Below are 17661 nucleotides of genomic sequence, written 5' to 3' on the forward strand. Positions count from 1 at the left end.
AAAGGTCAGAAAGTAGCATTGATATACTTTCATTGTGTAAGTAGTAAGACTGATATTGTCCACTTTTTCTTCAAGATTTATCCTTTTTTTTCCGCCCCCAAGGGTAAGATAAATTTTTTTATTCATATAGTCTTGGCCTGCCCTTCTGATGTGAGGGAGAACTCAGGTTATTATGGTTCAGGAAAAACAGTGCCCGTTACTTGCAATATTCTTTTAAAAATATAAAATATGATTCTGACAACAGAGGTTCTTATCTTGTGATCCAAGGACAATCCGTGGATCGATTTCAGGGAGTCCATGAACTTAGATGGAGGGAGAAATGACATTTTTATTTTCACTAACCTTTGGTTTCCTTTATAATCTTTTGCATTTGTATATTTAGAAACATTCTGGAAAGGGGTCCCTAGGCTTTGTCAGACTACCTGAGAGGCCCTTGACTAGGAAAAGGAGGAAAGCACCATCCCAATTTATACTTTTTTTTCTTTTGGAAGACCCTCAGGCATCTAGGGAGACATCAGTCCTTATATAAATAAGCATAAATTAGAGTGAACATACTTTGGTGGCACTTTGGTAAGTATACTGCCACTAAAGCACATGTACATATCCAGAGCAAGGAAAAACTGGCCACCAGCAAGTAGGGTACTGAAGTAGTTTGGACATTGTAGTCAAGACCTGGGTCCTCATGGCTTAAGATGAGTTCAAGCAGGCTGTGACAAAAGGCCAGTAAATGGGCTAGCCCCAGGTGGGCTGCTTCCTCACCCTCGCTCAGAACAGTCCTCCATGCAGAACCATATTTAGTCATCACTTTAATCATTCCACTGCCTTTCTCTCCTGTGATATTCTACTGTGATTCCCAGTTGTCATACAAATCAAATGAAAACTCCTAATAATGGTTTTAAAAGCCTTTTACCAATTGCCCTCCCACCCTCTTACCTAACTACTCTCAACTCCCACTGTCCTCAAACTCATGTTCTTTCTACCAGCCAGCAAACCTACTTACTTCATCCCACTCAGAACTTGTCTGTATTTGTCTTTGAGCTGTGGCACGTGCTGCTTCTCCCACCTGCCATGCCCAACCTCTCCCAAGCCTTGCCTTCCCAATGTCAGGCATTCCATCTAGCCCGTCACTCTCCTCAGCCCTTGGCACAATATTGCTAGTTATATAATATTTGAATTGTTGTCCTTTGTGGATTTCCTCACTTGATTTACTTTGGTTCACTCTCTTTAGCCCATGAGCTTCTTGACTCTCATAGTGTACTACCCCTCTGTATGTAATAAGCACTACTCTGTGCATCAGAGGTACTGCTTTGATGGTGAATAATACCTTTTCAGTTGTACAGAGTGCAATGTTTTAACAAATTGTTAATAGCTATATTTTTAATGTGGATTTTTTTTTCCATTTAAACAGGTTCAAAGTGAAGACAGTGTCCTTCTGTTTGTGATTGCCTGGACAATCACTGAGATTATTCGTTATTCCTTTTATACATTTAGTCTACTAAACCATCTGCCTTATATCATCAAATGGGCCAGGTAAAAAGCACATTGAATCCTAGCTATCACAATCACCCTCTTTCTCCTTTCCTCTTTATTTGCTAAGAGTTGCCTCGTAAGGATATAAGTAATAAGCATAATCAGACATGGACTTGATCCATGCTGCCTCCCTTATGTCAGAAACCACATCTGTTTGTTATTGATCCCCCATGGGTAGCTCTTACAATGCTTCCCATATAGAAGATGCTTAAAACTTTTATTTCATGAATAAGGAAATCAGAGTTCTGCTTTTAGATTCTGGAGACCTAGGTTCAAATCATGTCCCTGACAGTACTTGCCATGTGACCATAGACAACTTACTCAGACTGTCAGAGCCTTAGTTAACTCACCTGTAAAATGATCTCAGTGACACCCCCACCCACCTCAGAGGGTTGTAGGAAAGAAAGCATCTGGTCAACCTTGAAGCTCAGTAAATGCTTTCCCTTATTCTGGTGCTCAGTTTCTCCATCAACATGTATATAAACGAAAATAATAGCCAGTAGAAGAAAATATTGAAGTCTAGCATGATACTTGATTCTGTGAATAGCTATGTTAAGGATTCAACAAAATCTATTAAAAAGACTTAATCAGTGGTATTGAAAGTAAAAGACAATTTAGATTCTCAAACAGTACCTCCTCAGTCCAGATGACATTAAATAAATCGTTTATCCAAAACAATAGGTGCCAGTGCCAGAGGCTTAAAAGTACTTGTGATTTTTTTCATAAGATTTTCACATTTACTTTAGTATTTATGATGACATGCAATTCTTTCCTTGCCAGCTTTGAAACTACTAGTCTTCTGGGAAAAGTTAGCATTTTCCAGGAACAGTTTCAGTTTCTCAAATTTATCAAAATTTGTGCTCAATTGTCAATCATTTGGACACCTATTTTCAGCTAAATCTGAAGATCTCTCCTAACCTTGATAAATATGATCTGTAGTTGTTAGAGAGACAAAACAAATGTTTGCTCACCTCATTGATTAAACTGACTCCTTATGCTTCCCCCATGACCTCTTTGAACCTTGATTTCCTCATCTCTTAAAAATGTGAAGAGGAATATTGCATCACCTCCCTCCCAGGGTCATTGTGATGAAAGCACTTTATAGGCTATAAAATGCTCTGTAAACATAAACCGTTATCAAGAAAAACAAATCATTAAATGCCTACTGTGTGTCACTGTGCCAGCACTGTGCAAAATCCTCTGTATACAAAGAAAGGCAAAAGATAATCCCTGCTCTCCAGGGACCTCCCCATTAATGGCAGAGACAGCATGCAAACAGCCGTGTGCAAACAAGATACAGACCAGATAGACTGGAGGTAATCTCAGGGAAGACAGTAAGATGAAGGAGGCTTGGGAGAAGAAGACTTAATAAAGGTAGGCCTTTAGCTGAGAATTGAAGGAAACCAGGAGGCAGAGAAGATGAGATCATTATTACTAATGTCTTAGTAATTTTGGAACTACGGAGGAATTTTTCTTTTCACTTTTAATTGGAGATGTTATATAATCATGGATACCTTCTGAGGCTAGTCAGAAACACTCATTTCTGTTTCCCCCAAATTCCTGATGTTAGTCTTTTCTCAAAAATTCTCTCTTAAAAAGCCTAAGGAAAATAGAGAGTACACAGAGAAATCTAGAAATTCTGTTGTTGGGATGGAGTGGGGGGATTTGGTTGGTTTGTTTTTTAAAGAATTAATACACAATTAGGATGCAATGAATTAAGATATATAGATATAGATATGTGTTGTATGTATGTATGTATATATGTATGTATAAAAGGAGAGCTTTTGTTTTCACATCACTTTCATTCCCAAGTATATCTTTCCTTTCTTACTTGGTATCCTTTATAGCAAAGAATAAAAGAAAAAGAAGCAGCTCAACAAATCACACCAATACATTAATCAAGTCTGACAGTCCAAGCCATGCTCCATACTTATGGTCCTCTACCTCTGCAAAGAAGGGAGGGAAGTTCATTTTCTCTTTGGGGAGACCAAGTTTGGTATTATAATTTCATTCCAGGGCATTTGTTGTTGTTCTTTGCATTTACATTGTTACAGACAGTTAGGTGGCACAGTGGATAGTATACTGAGCCTCGAAAGAAGGCCCGAGTTCAAATCCAGATTCAAATACTTACTAGCTGTGTGTTGGCCTCAGTTTCCTCATATGTAAAATGGCTAGAGAAAGAAATGATAAACCACTCCAATATCGCTGTCAAGAAGACCCCAAATGAGTTCACAAAGAGTAAAATGAATGAACAACAACAAAGTCATTCTGTTCATTGTTTTCCTGATTCTGATTGGTACTCTGTATCAGTTCATATAAGACCTCCTATGCTTTTCTGAATTCTCCATATTGTTACTTATGGCATAGTAAGGGTATGTGATATATATATATATATATGTATATATATATATCCCTGTATGTTGATGGAAGTGAATTTACTAACACTTGAGCCCAATGCCTCTTCAGTAAATTCTGTTGTTTTTTCTTTTATTTTAGGTACACACTTTTCATTGTGCTCTACCCAATGGGAGTGTCGGGCGAGTTACTCACAATATATGCTGCTTTGCCCTTCGTCAGACAAGCCAGCTTATATTCCATTAGCCTACCTAACAAATACAATTTTTCCTTTGACTACTATGCATTCCTAATTCTGATTATGATCTCCTATATTCCACGTAAGTAGACTATAGTGTATGTGTTTTTGTACATATTGCTGTCTATAGAAGAACTAGATATAACCAAATTAGAGTTTTTGCTGTGGAATAAAAGAAATTACAATATAGGGTCTATCTCTATAAAAAAAATTATCCATTTCAGTTGACTTTTCCATTGAAGGAAATTAGCTGTGGTAGTAGTGTTTAATTGACCCCCCTTGACATCACTGCTCACAAGACAACACTGAACAATGAATATTCTAATACGTGTAAACATCTAGGCACTATACTGAAGGGAGAACAGAAAAAGTCAGAAGGGTTTTAGAAGTGAACTCAGCTTTCTAAAACTTGTGCCTCTCCTTCCCTTTTATTTTTGAACAAAATTTCCCTTCGAATCTAATGAAGGAAAAAGAAGAATTTTCATATCATTTATTCTGCTATAAGAAATTATTTCCTTTGGAAATGAGAAGGTAATTTTTAAAGAATCAGAACGAATCTGTTTTTCTCCATACTTCCTTTTTTTTTTTTTTTCCTTTTCTTTTTGGGAACAAGAAACAACAAAAAAATAGTTAACTGTAATTTTTCAGATTTAGGCTTTTTATGATTTTTAATTGTTTTTTTCTATTGCTGTTTTTTAAAGCATATAGCACACATAGGGAGAGCCAATTAGTCATTATTTTAATACTTGAAAGTTTTAAAGTTTCGACTTACAAGTAGGTTGCTATTGTTGCAGAGATACACTAATGAGTAAATGCCACTTTGTGTTCCTTTTCAGCCTCATAAAAGACTGATGTTTCTCAAAGGAATCTTATTTGCTAGGACATAGTCCTCAGATAGATAAAGCATTTATGAAGTGTTAGATACTTTACGATGTGTTAGGCACAAGTAGACCTAATTCTTTTAGCTATAGTACTCAAGAAAAAACCCATAAAAGCAAGCCCCAAATAATGACAAACTCTATGCTCAAATAGCTCCCTGGGAATTATAGCCAACACAACCTCCCTTTCAGCTGCCTCTATCTATTTCTTTGCTCCCACAGTTAAGTGTAGTGCAGGGGATAGAGCATTGGGCCTGGAGACAGGAAGATCAACCTGTCTGCCTCAGTTTCCTCAATTGTAAAAAATAGGGAATATAATGATGAATGGGGATCAAATGAGAAAATATTTGCAAAGCATTTAGCACAGTACCTGGCACATAGTAGGTGCTATATAATGCTTATTTTCTTCTCCTCGCCTACTGCAAACACTAATGTTGCCTGGAATCCCAATCCCAGGCCCTAGTTTTCTCTTGGATCTAATGCCAGTTCAGATTAGAATCTGCGGTGAAGAAAGGGAAACCTTCATAGTCACTCTCTTCCTACCTATACTCCTCCAGCTACCCCCCCCCCCTCAACCCCAGCACTGCTTTGAGGATAGATAACATCCCCAGTGTTATGCATTAGGACTGAAAGAGGATGCCACATCGGGAGTCAGAAGATGTGGTTAGAGCCCAAGCTCTGATAGTTCAGCTCTCTAGGCTTTAGTTTACTCTAAAAGGGAGGAGGAGGGGATGGGGGTAAAGGATTGGATTAAGTGATCTTTAAAGCATCCTCTAACTCTAATTTATGAAGTGCCTCCCTTCTCCTGAGAAGACTCCACCTACTCCTTCTAAGAGACTCTTAGGCCTCTGAAATAGAAGCGAATCCACTTCAGACCTTTCTGTATCCAAAGAACCACCATAATCACCTCTTGGCACAATTTCTTTAGTGAAGAGTTAAAGTGCAAAAAGGTGGGGAAAGAGGAACACCAGAAGGGAAGAGGGAGCCTTTCATTCCTTCCCCATTTTATTATGTATTATTGCTAGCAGTTTAAAAAAACAACCAAAAAGAAGAAACTCCGACCATACTGGGCTCTTCTCTTATTTGGAGGGCTATCAGCAGGGAAACTGTTGTGAAATGGCATTGATTCTGTAGTAAATGAGAGTGGGAAGCACAGGAGGGAACCTTTTTATTCCTTTCTCCCTTCATTGCCTAGTGTAGCTAGTAGTAAAAACCCTTAGAAAACCCCCATTGGATTATATACTTTGGGGTAGGGAAGGAATTGTAAGTGCATTGTATTCTTTAGTAAACCACTGAGGAGAGAAACCATCCCCAAGAACTACAGATGATAGCAGTGAAAAGAGAAGCTGACAGGCCAAGCCCAGAGACTTTCTAGAAAAAAGGAGGGGGAAAAAATAGTGACAAGAATCCTGCCTTAACTAAAAAGTGTCATTGAAAATTTATACAAGAAGACAACCCTGGACTCCTCCTTCCCCTTTATCTTCTCATTCTCCGTCTTCTGAAATTCCTGTTTTTGCCCTATGACCCACAGCCTACCTTCCCAGGCCCCTTGGATCTCTGAGAGGCCTTGACAATGACTTGGAACTAGCAGGGTCCCCATTCCTACCAATCATCTTCAGTCTAACTCAAAGGGCCAGAAGTATTTCTGAAATTCCAAGTTGAGACTCCAAATACATTTTCCCATAAAAGCATTGTTGGATGTGGTAGTTGGGGTCTCTTAGTGCCTGCCAAGTACTCTACTTAAGGGTTAAATGGGCTTTTTCTGGCTGACCTAGAAGCTTGTAGAGTTCTGGGAAAACACCAGCCAATTAACTCTTGGAACATACTGCATTCTTAAGTTGAGAACTGTGTAATCCATTTGTTCTTATCCAAAAAATATTTGCTACACCACAAAGCTTGGAGTCATGCTATCTTTTCTGATTTATATCTGTCTACAACTGTTTATCTAAACCTTTCAATTCATACAGTAAGCTAGACTGTAAAACCAATTTAAACTCAAGCAATATTTAATCCTTCATTCAGCATCTGAAACTTTATGAACTAAGACTTAATGAATCACAAGTCACAAATGGCATGTTTATCTGGTCAGAATATAGTATTTCATGCTTTTGTGGGAAATACACTAAATCTAAGTGCTATGCTAATTTGAAGAAATGATGAGTTGGGAACCCTTCATGAAAAAGCCAAATTTACATTTCTTTGTTATTACTTAATTAGCATGTCCACTTTGCTTATTGATTGCAGTACCAAGATAACAAAAATACCAGCTTTTTTCAAGGGTAAATAGAATTGGTTTGGGGATCTGTGGAATGGAGCATATCAAGCAGGAAAAGCAGTTGTAGATTTTAAAATGTTTAAACAAAACAAAATGGCCTTTTTTTAAAATAAAATTTATCACTATCTTTTTTTATATCACCTAAGTTTCTCAGCGTATCTTGCCCTTCTCCCCCTCAAAGAGTAATCTCTTTTGTAGCGTTGAATAAAAAAAGGGAGGAAGGGAATCAGTTTGGCAAAACTAACCAACATATCAAAAAAAGGTATCTATATATGCAGTCTTCCACAGCCATGATCCCCCACTTCTACAAAGAAGTAGGGGAGTTGCTCTCACAACATTCAGTTTCAATTGTTTTGGTCTTGTTCTTTGTTTTCCATTACTGTAGTCATTGTTTATGTTGCTTTCTAATTTCTGCTGACTTGGTTGCATCAGTTCATATAAGTTTTCCCATGCTGCATTGTAGTATTCAGGACCTTTATCATTTCTTCCAGGACACTAATATTGCACTATATTCATATACTGCAATTTGTTTAGCTATTCCCCAATTGATGGTCGCGTCTTTTTTTTTTTCCAGTTCCTTGCTAGCACAAAAGAAGGGTTGCTTTAAGTATATTTGGTTTATATGGGCTTGTTCTTTTTGTCATTGAATTCCTTGGAGTACATAAAATTATAGTTTTCTTTTGAAAAAAAAATTGACCTGCTCTGTACCAGTAGACTTTTATTTTTTAATTATTTTTCCATCCCTCACTATTTTCTTATTAAACCAAATGCATTTTCAGTGTGTCCTTGGCTCATAGATTCAGAGCTAGTGGGGAGCCCTAGAGGGAATATAGTCCAATTCTCTCATTTCACACACAAATTTCTCCTTGTTTTTGCTATAGAGTTTGGAAAGCTAGCATGCTGCAAAGAAAAGAAAAGTTGTAATTTAATCTTAGTTGGGTATTAGATCATTCCCTTCTTATAAATCTAGCTTTTTTTCTGGTATGAGGGACTTCAGAAGTAATTTAACCTAACCTTTCATCCACTACAGGAATTTCTTCTTATAGTTTCCCTAACAAATGGTTTTTCAGCCTATGTTTGAAGTACTTCAGAAATTGACATTCAGAACCTTGCAAAGATGTCCTTTCACATTGTTGGGCATCGCTGATGGTTAGAAATTTCCTCAATGTGATGTATAAAAATCTGTCTCCCATATGCCCAAAGAGCTACAAAACTGACCTAGAAATGCCACATCCAGATATGTACCTAAAAGAGATCAAAGGAAAAGGACTTATAGGTACAAAAATATTGTGGTGGCAAAGGGGGATGTCCATCTATTGGGAAATAGCTGAACAAGGTGTGGTATATGATGATGATGGAATATTATTGTACTAGAAGACCTGATGAGAGGGACGGTGTCAGAAAAACTAGGGGAGACATATAAATTGATGCAAAGTGAAGTGTACAGAACCAGGATATCATTGTACACAGTAATGGCAAAATTTTAATGATGGGGGGCAGCTGGGTAGCTTAGTGGAGTGAGAGTCAGGCCTAGAGACAGGAGGTCCTAGGTTCAAACCCGGCCTCAGCCACTTCCCAGCTGTGTGACCCTGGGCAAGTCACTTGACCCCCATTGCCCACCCTTACCAATCTTCCACCTATGAGACAATACACCTAAGTACAAGGGTTAAAAAAAAATTTTTTTTAATGATGATCAAATGTAGAAGACTTGACTACTATGATCAATATGATCAAAGATAATTCCAAAGACAAAAAGTGATGTACACTTCCAGAAAGAGAACCGATTGCCTCTTAGTGCAAATTGAAGAATAATTTTTTCAGTCTCTCTCCCTTTAATCTCCTCTCCCTGGTTCTGATTGTGTTGTCTGGAACAATAGAAAGTTCTAAATTTTCTTAATGTGGCAGCACTGAGATGTTTGAAGAAAGCAGTCACTGCTGGGCACTGTAATGTGGTCACTTTCCAACTCCTGGAAAGACTGGGGCTGACAGAGCACTTGAGCTCAGGACTTCTGAGCTATAGTCAGGCTAAAGCCAATGGCATGTACTCAGTTTGGCATCAATATGGTGAACTTCCCAGAGAACTGAAAGCCACCCAGCTACTTAAGAAGAGGCAAACTAGGCCAATGGAAAAATGAAACAGGTTGAAATTTTCATGTTTTTATTAGCGTTGGGATTATTGGGATCAGGTCTCTAAATGGCCATTGCATCTCTAGACTGTCCATGATTGGGAGACCCAGGCTCTTCCCCCCCCCCCCCCCCCCACCCCCCCCCACCCCCACTTTGTTTTGTCTTCTCTTTCCTTTAGTTTTTCTCATGATTTCTGAATCCACACCAACCTTCTTGTCTTGTTTGTGTAATGTTAGCATTCTTATTTGTCAAGATACTTTTGAGTCCTCCGTTTCCTTTCAAATTAGTTAATACTCCCTGATCTGAGTCATCTGTACATTTGATAAGCATTTCTTCAATATCTTTGTATAAACCATCAATAAAAACTTTTATATAGGAAAGACAAAAGACAGATTTCCCTACTGGAGACCTTCCTCTAGGTTAACCCTGAACTATTAATATTCTTTGATATAATCATGCCATCTAAAGCAAGAATCGCCATGTTGAAAAAAGTTATGTTGTATGTCTTCAGTAGCTTTATAAGACAGTGGGTGACACAGTGGACAGAATTCTGGACTTGAAGTCAAGAAGCACTGGGTTCAAACGCTTCCTTAGTTACTCACTAAGCTATGGGATCCTGGACAAGTCAGTCAGTCTCTCTCATCCTCAGTTTCCTCAACTGTAAAATAAGATTGAATTCATTGGGTTCTTGGGTCCAATTTGAGCAATTTGATCTGGAATCCGTCATTCTGTAACTATAATTTGAAATATAGTCATACTTGAAAGTCTCTAGGAACTCTGTCAACCATTAAGGGTAGAGGAAGAGTCATTCTGAGTCTCCTGTAACCTTGTTGACATTGCTTGTGTCACATAGTTGCGTGATGACGTTCCTGTAATAATTGATTTGTGGAAGACTACACACCAGAAAAAGACCTAGGCAAAGAGTTAGTTAGAAAAGGTCAAACCCTAACAAAAATGTGAAGTCATAGAAGTCTGTCCGCAATGTCCCCTTTTCCCTCCATCAGTCTTCCCCACCATCAGGTCCCCATTATGTTTCTTTTCTTTAACTGCCCATCCCTCAGCCCATCAGGACAGACAAGACTGTGTTGCTATCGATCATTTGTATTCCACTGGTTGATTGTACTTAATAGGAATAAGTTGGTCAATATGTTACCTTCCATTTTCAGGTCTTTTATCTCCAAATTTATATCTAATTGTGGAACAGAATGTTTTGTTCCCTCCTAAAGTTAAACTTCAGGGATCATCAAACAACTTAGATCCTATTTTGGTCAGGGCAGACTTTGAAATAATTTGTAATCACCAGCCCTAAAGGTGTAAAACCTATCTTGGGTATTTCTGGTGTGACCTGTGACAAGAATGCGGTAATATATAGTTGCTGATTTTCTGAGGAAAATGCATAGGGGTTAACCCAAATGCATCAACTAGAAGGTTATTCCAGAAGCTTCTGGAAGCAGAGAAACTTCTGTTACATAAGATTTCTTTAGGACCTCTGTTTTATTCCAGGTCTTCCTGACAGGTGGTGGCACCCTCCCTCCAAACCTTTTTCTTATTCTCTTCCCAACTAGACCACCTCTCACCATCATTATCTTCTGCCCCAAAACTACCAGGTATATATTTTATGTTTTCTACCACATTCAACCTTATTTTAGTCGGTTTTTCATCATTTTTACCTCATAATCCTCTTTTTCTAGCATCCTAGAATGTATTCCTTACTTTCTATGCAATTTGTTCTTCTGGAAGTAGAGTTTCTAACAAAGAAGCATGACCTTGGAATGCATCTTCTTTAATAGAGACATCCCTTCATTTCCCCTAAATGTATTACCTCACACCTGCCTCCTTGAATCTCATTTACCACATTTCTGCCCACTCACATAGCTCTACAGTGTCTTCCGGTAATTTATCCTCATCAGCTTGACATTTCATTACCCATAAGAGCTTAGTGTCATCTTCCAACTTGAAGATTTTACTTTGCAATCCCTCTTTTGTTATAAAACAGAAAAATAAAGCCAATCTGTCTCAGGACCAATCCCTGAGAGATTCTACTGTTAAAGCTTCACCTAGAAGAGAGTACCTGTATCCTTCTATTTTGTTTCCTATCTCTAAAACTATATTCGTCCTTAATCAAATCCTCCTGCCCCCATACTTAAATTTTAAGATTCAGGATTTTTAAAAATCATATTTTATTTTCCCCCAATTACACATAAAAACAATTTTTCAACATTCATTTTTAAAAATTTTACATTCCAAATTCTCTTTCTCCTTTCTATCCTCCCTTCCTCCCTCCCTCATTCTCTTCCAACCCTATCCCTGCCCCTTTCTTGAAAAGGTAAGCAATCCAATATAGATTTTACATGTGCAATCATGTAAAACACAAAATTTCAGGATTTTAAAATTTTGTCTTGGGTGTAAGTGACCGTTGTGAATGATGTCTGATAGTTTTTCCTTATCCCCATGCCTTTTTAAAAAACCTCCTCAGAGTTTTAATGGATTAGTCAGATTTAGTTTTCCTTTAGAGAAAATGTCATCTTACACTCTATCCCCCAAATGTTTGATTTCTTAAATCTTCTGTCATCTTGCTTTTTTATTATGGCTTCCACTAACTTAGCCAAGACTTCTTTCTAGAGTCCCCAGAGATAGCCTGCAACTCTGCTTATGGGTGGGAGTCACACTGACAAGACTGATCCTTCCTCTATCTCTGTGGTCATTTGTAAAGAAAGGTACATTTTATCTGCCCACTTCACAGTTATATCCTTGAGTCCCTTCAAGACTCTTGGCACAAAGCTCTCTGGTCCAGGTGATGTGGCAAAATCTTCATCTAACTTCTCAACTTGTTCTAGACCCTCTTGTGTTCTTGTTAGTACACTTGAGCTTTCTTTACCAAAAGAATTTGGGAGTGTCTCTCTAAGTGTTCTTATGATTTTTCTATGGCCTTTCCTAATTTCTGGTTTCTACTATACTTGTGGGGGCAGCTGAGTGGCTCAGTGGATTGAGAGCCAGGCCTAGAGACTGGAGGTCCTAGGTTCAAGTCCGGCCTTGGACACTTCCAGCTGTGTGACCTTGGGCAAGTCACTTGACCCCTACTGCCCACCCTTACCACTCCTGGGCCAAGGACGGTCCCTAGCCCGAATGAAAAAAGGAGGAGGGTTGGGCGTGGGGCTAGCAACCCCACCCTGTAAAAACTACATCTGCTAAAGAAACTGCAACCTAAAGTAGGGGCAGCTGGGCTAGCTCAGTGGATTGAGAGCCAGGCCTAGAGACGAAAAGGTCCTAGGTTCAAATCCGGGCTCAGACACTTCCCAGCTGGGTGACCCTGAGCGACTGTGTGTCCCATTGCCTACTGGTTGTGGCCCTATGCTCCTAGAATGGAGTCCCAGGATAAAAAAACAAAAAAACAAACAAACAAAAAAAACTATACTTGTGATATTTTTGTGGCTTTCTTCTTTACACTTTTGGAAAAGATTTAGTAATTCAATTCCACACATATTCCTTAAACACCTACTATAGGCCAGACACTGTGCTAAGTTCTGGGGATACAAAGAAGAAAAAGAAAGGGAGTCTCTGCCCTCAAGAAGCTTATAATCAGGAATGTGGGGAGTGGAAGTTGGTGATGGACACTCAGGGAGGACTGGCAGGGGCTCATCAGGTTACATAGAGTTGTAACAACCAAGCAGTATTATTGTTCCATATAAGCCCAGGAAACAATCCTCAGACTGAGGTCATCAAAAAGCAAGTGTGCCTCAGATTGTCCCCAATATCAATGTTAGGACCTTTTGTTTTCTGCAGCTTCTCTCTCTGTTTTCCCTCGCTCCTGTCACAAATTTTGGAGGATTTCAGAAATCTCCTGTGAGTCACTGCCCAATCATACACTGCTAGGGAGCTATAAGGAGGCCCAATTGAAACCCCCCTCATTTGAGAGCACTGGTGAATCTCACAAGTGAGTCAGAGGGGATAGTGGGCACTGCCAGGAGGCTTCAAGGAATGATAGCTGCTAACCCAAACAACAGCAGAGATCTCTTCTTTGCTCTGGCCACTCTGAAGGAGCCACTCTGGGCTGAAATATAGAGGAAGAAACCAGGCTTCCCTGTAATCTGCTATGAGGAAATCTCTTAGGACTTTCCTATAGTTTTTCTTCTCTATCCTGCCTACAAAATATTAGCCAGGATTATTTTAGAGTCATGGCAGCCCCTACTCTGGATACTGGAATAGTTCAGAATGCTGGGGAAGTTCCAGACCTGTCTCTGGTGTTGAGCCCTCATGGAAGTAACTGGGAAGAAGAGAACAAAAAAAGACCACTCTGTCCCACTTTCTCAGCCTTGGGTGTAGCTAAAGCAGTCTGTTCCTTTCTGTCCTTCAGCTGCCGGACTGCCCTCAGCACCAAGGGAAGAGCAGGATCCTTTCCCTGGCTGGCCCCAGCCTAAGAAACGCTTGTATCTTCTTATAGCATTTGTGAAGCCAGAATTCCCCAACATATGTGCTGTGAACAGATTACCACAAGTAGGAGTTCTAGCTATCTGATTGGTTCCCTGGTTCTCTCTTAAAGATGCCTGAACTTAGAGAAGTGTAAAATGTCCCCCATTTCATTATTCGTGTCATTATTCATATTAAGATGAACATCCTTATGGCTTAATTTTATCTTTGGTTTCATATAATAGAGCCTGTCAGTTTTTTTGGACTTTCTGATCAAAATCATTCTCTCACAAAGACTAACATATCCAGAAAGTATGCCCTGTCTTTGAATAACAGCCTTTATTTCAGTTTCAGACTTTACAGAATGTTAGAGCTAGAAAGACCCTTCCAACACCCTTCACTCATTTTACAGATAAGAAAACTGGGGTCCAGAGAGGCCAAGTGAATCAGGCAAAATCACAGTGTGTGGACTTGAACTCAGATGTTCTGACCCCAAGTCCAGGATTCCTTCTACTCTCCTGTCTGGCCTCCTTTTCTTTTTGTATAGATCTGGTCATGTCCATTCTGCTTTCCCTGACCCCCACATTAGTAGTGACCTCCTTTCCCCCACTGACCTGCACTTCTCTGCTGCATGGATTATATATATATATATATATATTGTCTGTCCCAGCCTCTCCCCAGCTCTAGACTATGCAGGGAGCCTTCCTTATCCCCTGTAGCTACGAGCACACACGTGCACATAGTAGGTGCATAATGTTTGCTGAATCGATCTAAGACAGCCAAATGACACCGTAGGTGTCCACCATCTGGAAACCAGTTTGCTCTTGGGTTATCTGGTTGGTGGTAACCGAAATGAACCCTGGTCTTTATTCTTCCCAGTAAAGAGCCTATGTATCACCTCAGTGAGCTGAGTTTAGACAGCATCTCCACTACTTTAAGAAATAGAGATTGATCACTTTTCCCCTTCAGGATGCCTCAATTTTCATTAAATCAAATAGCCATCCCTCTGTCTCCTGAGGCCTGCCTGTGTTCTTTAGCTGTTGGAATAGCTCCATTTTCTAGTCCTCTTCAGAGGCCTACCTAAAAGCCACCCCTTTCCCTATCAGTAATTCCCCTTCAGCGGCCGGGTGCTGCCAGCCAGCTGGCCTGGCTAAGCTCACACAGGCTCGTCCGGCTTGTGTCTCCAGTACCACGGGATGGCAGTCTGTCTGAGGGAGAGATTGTCATTGCCTTGGAGAGTAGCCACATTCACAAAACAGCCAATCTTTGATATATTCAAATAATCCCACTCTAGAATGGCAGGCAGGCCCTGGAGATCCACGCATCACCCTACCAGGTAAGATCAGGCCCACATTGTGAATGGCCCCTGGCAATGGAGCTCCTTATTTCTCTCTTAAACCCTTTCTTTCTGTCTCAGTAACAACTCTAAGACAGAAAGGCAAGAGCTGAGCAATAGAGGTTAAGTGACTTGCCCAGGGTCACACAGCTAGGAAGTATCTGAAACAAGATTTGAACCCAGGACCTCCCAACTGCAGGCCCAATGCTCTATCCACTGTTACCTAGTTGCCCCTAATTTTAGCTATTAACCTAGTTGTTTTTCCTTTCCAGTTTTTCCTCAACTGTACTTGCACATGATACACCAGAGAAGGAAGGTCCTTTCTCATCCTGAAGAACAAAAGAAATATGAATGATTCCTGCTCTTGCCCCAGAACTCTCCACAGATCAAAAATGCTGCAGACTTTTTGAGTTCCCAACATGTTTCATAGGGGAGAATAAGCAAGGACTATTTTTAAATACTAAAAAAGATATAAAAAAAAGTGGCCAGTAAACCTGAGTGTTACAAAGAGTTGTTACATGAAACACTGGAATATCTCTTCGGCATGCTTTTTCAACCAGAAATCCCAAAAATGTAAGGAGGGGGAGGGGACGTCACGTTATGGAGCTTCCCTTCTCTTTGTGTATCTGCTCAGTATCCTAAATTCTAAATGCTTGAGAGTTCTGTCCAAGTGATAAAAGTTATAGCCACTGAATGCCCAGCTTGAATTATAATTGCGTTTCGTTACTGCAGCGTATGTACCCTTGCCTTTTCAAGTGCTTGACTGCATGCTGGAAACCGTATGTCCTGCCAGAATGACAGACTTTCTTCTTGCTCTGAGGGGTTCTGGCTGGGCCTTGGGCTCGTCCCCCAGATCCTATATGGGGATTGTGGTAGACAAGCCCTTGGAGTACCACCAGAGGCAGTGAGGTCACCCATTAGTCTGGGTCATGGTTCTGCCTGCCCCCAAGGGTAACGGCCGGCCTCGTGTGGTATTCCAGGCCGCTTGGCAGTTCTCGGGCAGAAACTACCCTTACTTGGGGCAATTCAGGACTCACTTGCACAATAGAACTACTAAGAAACCCTTATTCTGAGCCTGGTGACAGCTCTTCCTTTTTCCTGCCATTAACCAGGATGGGCCATGGGGGGCGAGATGCAGTTCTAGAAAGAGAAGGAACGGGCCAAGAGCTCGGTCCCAGGAACCACTCTGAAATAGCTTTTCCAACATCTTCATAGTTTTTTGATTCTCCAGCGCTCTCTCCCCCTCTGTGCACTTCCTTGGGATGGTTCTTCCTTCAGCAGCTACTGTGCGAGCAAGACAGAAGTGGTCAGAAATGAAAAGTTGGGAAGTAAGGAACCCAGGCATCATGGAGCTCCTTTGTTTCCCTTGCAAACTCCATTCTGCTTAATTACTCACCTGCTAATTCTGTGACACCATCTAAAACCTTTCAAGAAGTTGAATTAAAATTGGAAAGTTAATCTTAGATACTCATCAGAATCTAAATAAAAGTTGGTCTCTGGAGCCTTTACCCAATTGGTTTTGGTTGAGTGTTAATGGTAATTAAATAAAATGTCTGGCGTGTAGACTAATTATCATTTTGAATATACTTACTAAGATCAGATGAGGGTTATAATGGAAAACCAAACTTAACCTGTTGTTTTTTTAAATGCTCATTTCATAAGTATTTTCAAGCGAAGAAGGAAAATAAACGGGAAACATGCACATAGCATAAAGAGCCCAAAGTAGATGGGCAAAATGCAGCTGGGTTGAACAGAGCAGCACAGGACTTGGAGTTGGTACTGCAGATTGGGCTCCAGCCTCAGTCATTGACTAGCCGTATGACCCTGGGCAAGTCACTTAACCTCCGTGCCTCAGTTTCCTCATCTGTAAAATGGGGATGATAATAATAGCACCTACCTCCCAGGGTTGTGGTGAATATCAGACAAGATAAATTCATAAGGCACTTTGCAGACCTTAAAGCGCTATGTAAATGCTAGCCATTATTATTAAAAAAAAAATAACCTATCAAATCAGTTTGTGTTTGAATTTACACTTTTTGCTTCAACTTTAATGGGATTTATGTTGGGTGTGTCAGGGGATAAAATTAATTCTGCTTTGAGTTGGCATGAAAATTCCCCATTCTGTCGGGTAATCTTAAATTATATTAAATGGTTTTTTGACCCTAAATACTTTTTCTCTCTTTTTTTCCTACCACCAAAACTTGATACCCTTACAAAAATGGAAATACTATGGGCCACACCCACTTTGCTACTGAAAGGGGAAAAATAGCTATTTGGTTAAAATTTTTTTGGTAATAGTTTTGGGAATCACAGAAGAGGAAGAAAAATGGAAATTGAACAAAAACTCTCTAAAAGCAGGGAGTTTGTTCAGAGTAATCTTGTTTGTTTAAGAGTCTTGCTTTGGAATTATGCCATTATTCGGGCTAAGTAGACCTGTACAATTTAATTTGAGTAACAAAAACAAAGTGTAATCCTTTTTCAAATAGGGAATTTTGTATTATATTTAATACCCTCC

General features: G+C 39.8%; 1 protein-coding gene across 1 annotated transcript in view; it reads left to right on the top strand.

Moving 5' to 3' along the window:
- HACD2 (3-hydroxyacyl-CoA dehydratase 2) overlaps positions 1-17313 on the top strand; it is a 106766-nt gene extending 89453 nt beyond the window's left edge. The window contains 3 exon segments of the mRNA XM_044670041.1: positions 1409-1530; positions 4027-4205; positions 15419-17313. Coding sequence (XP_044525976.1) covers positions 1409-1530; positions 4027-4205; positions 15419-15501 — 384 coding nt within the window. The 3' untranslated portion in view covers positions 15502-17313.
- The last annotated feature ends 348 nt before the right edge of the window (positions 17314-17661 follow it).

This window comes from Gracilinanus agilis, chromosome 3 (assembly GCF_016433145.1).
Source record: "Gracilinanus agilis isolate LMUSP501 chromosome 3, AgileGrace, whole genome shotgun sequence".
In the NCBI taxonomy this organism is placed as follows: Eukaryota; Metazoa; Chordata; class Mammalia; order Didelphimorphia; family Didelphidae; genus Gracilinanus; species Gracilinanus agilis.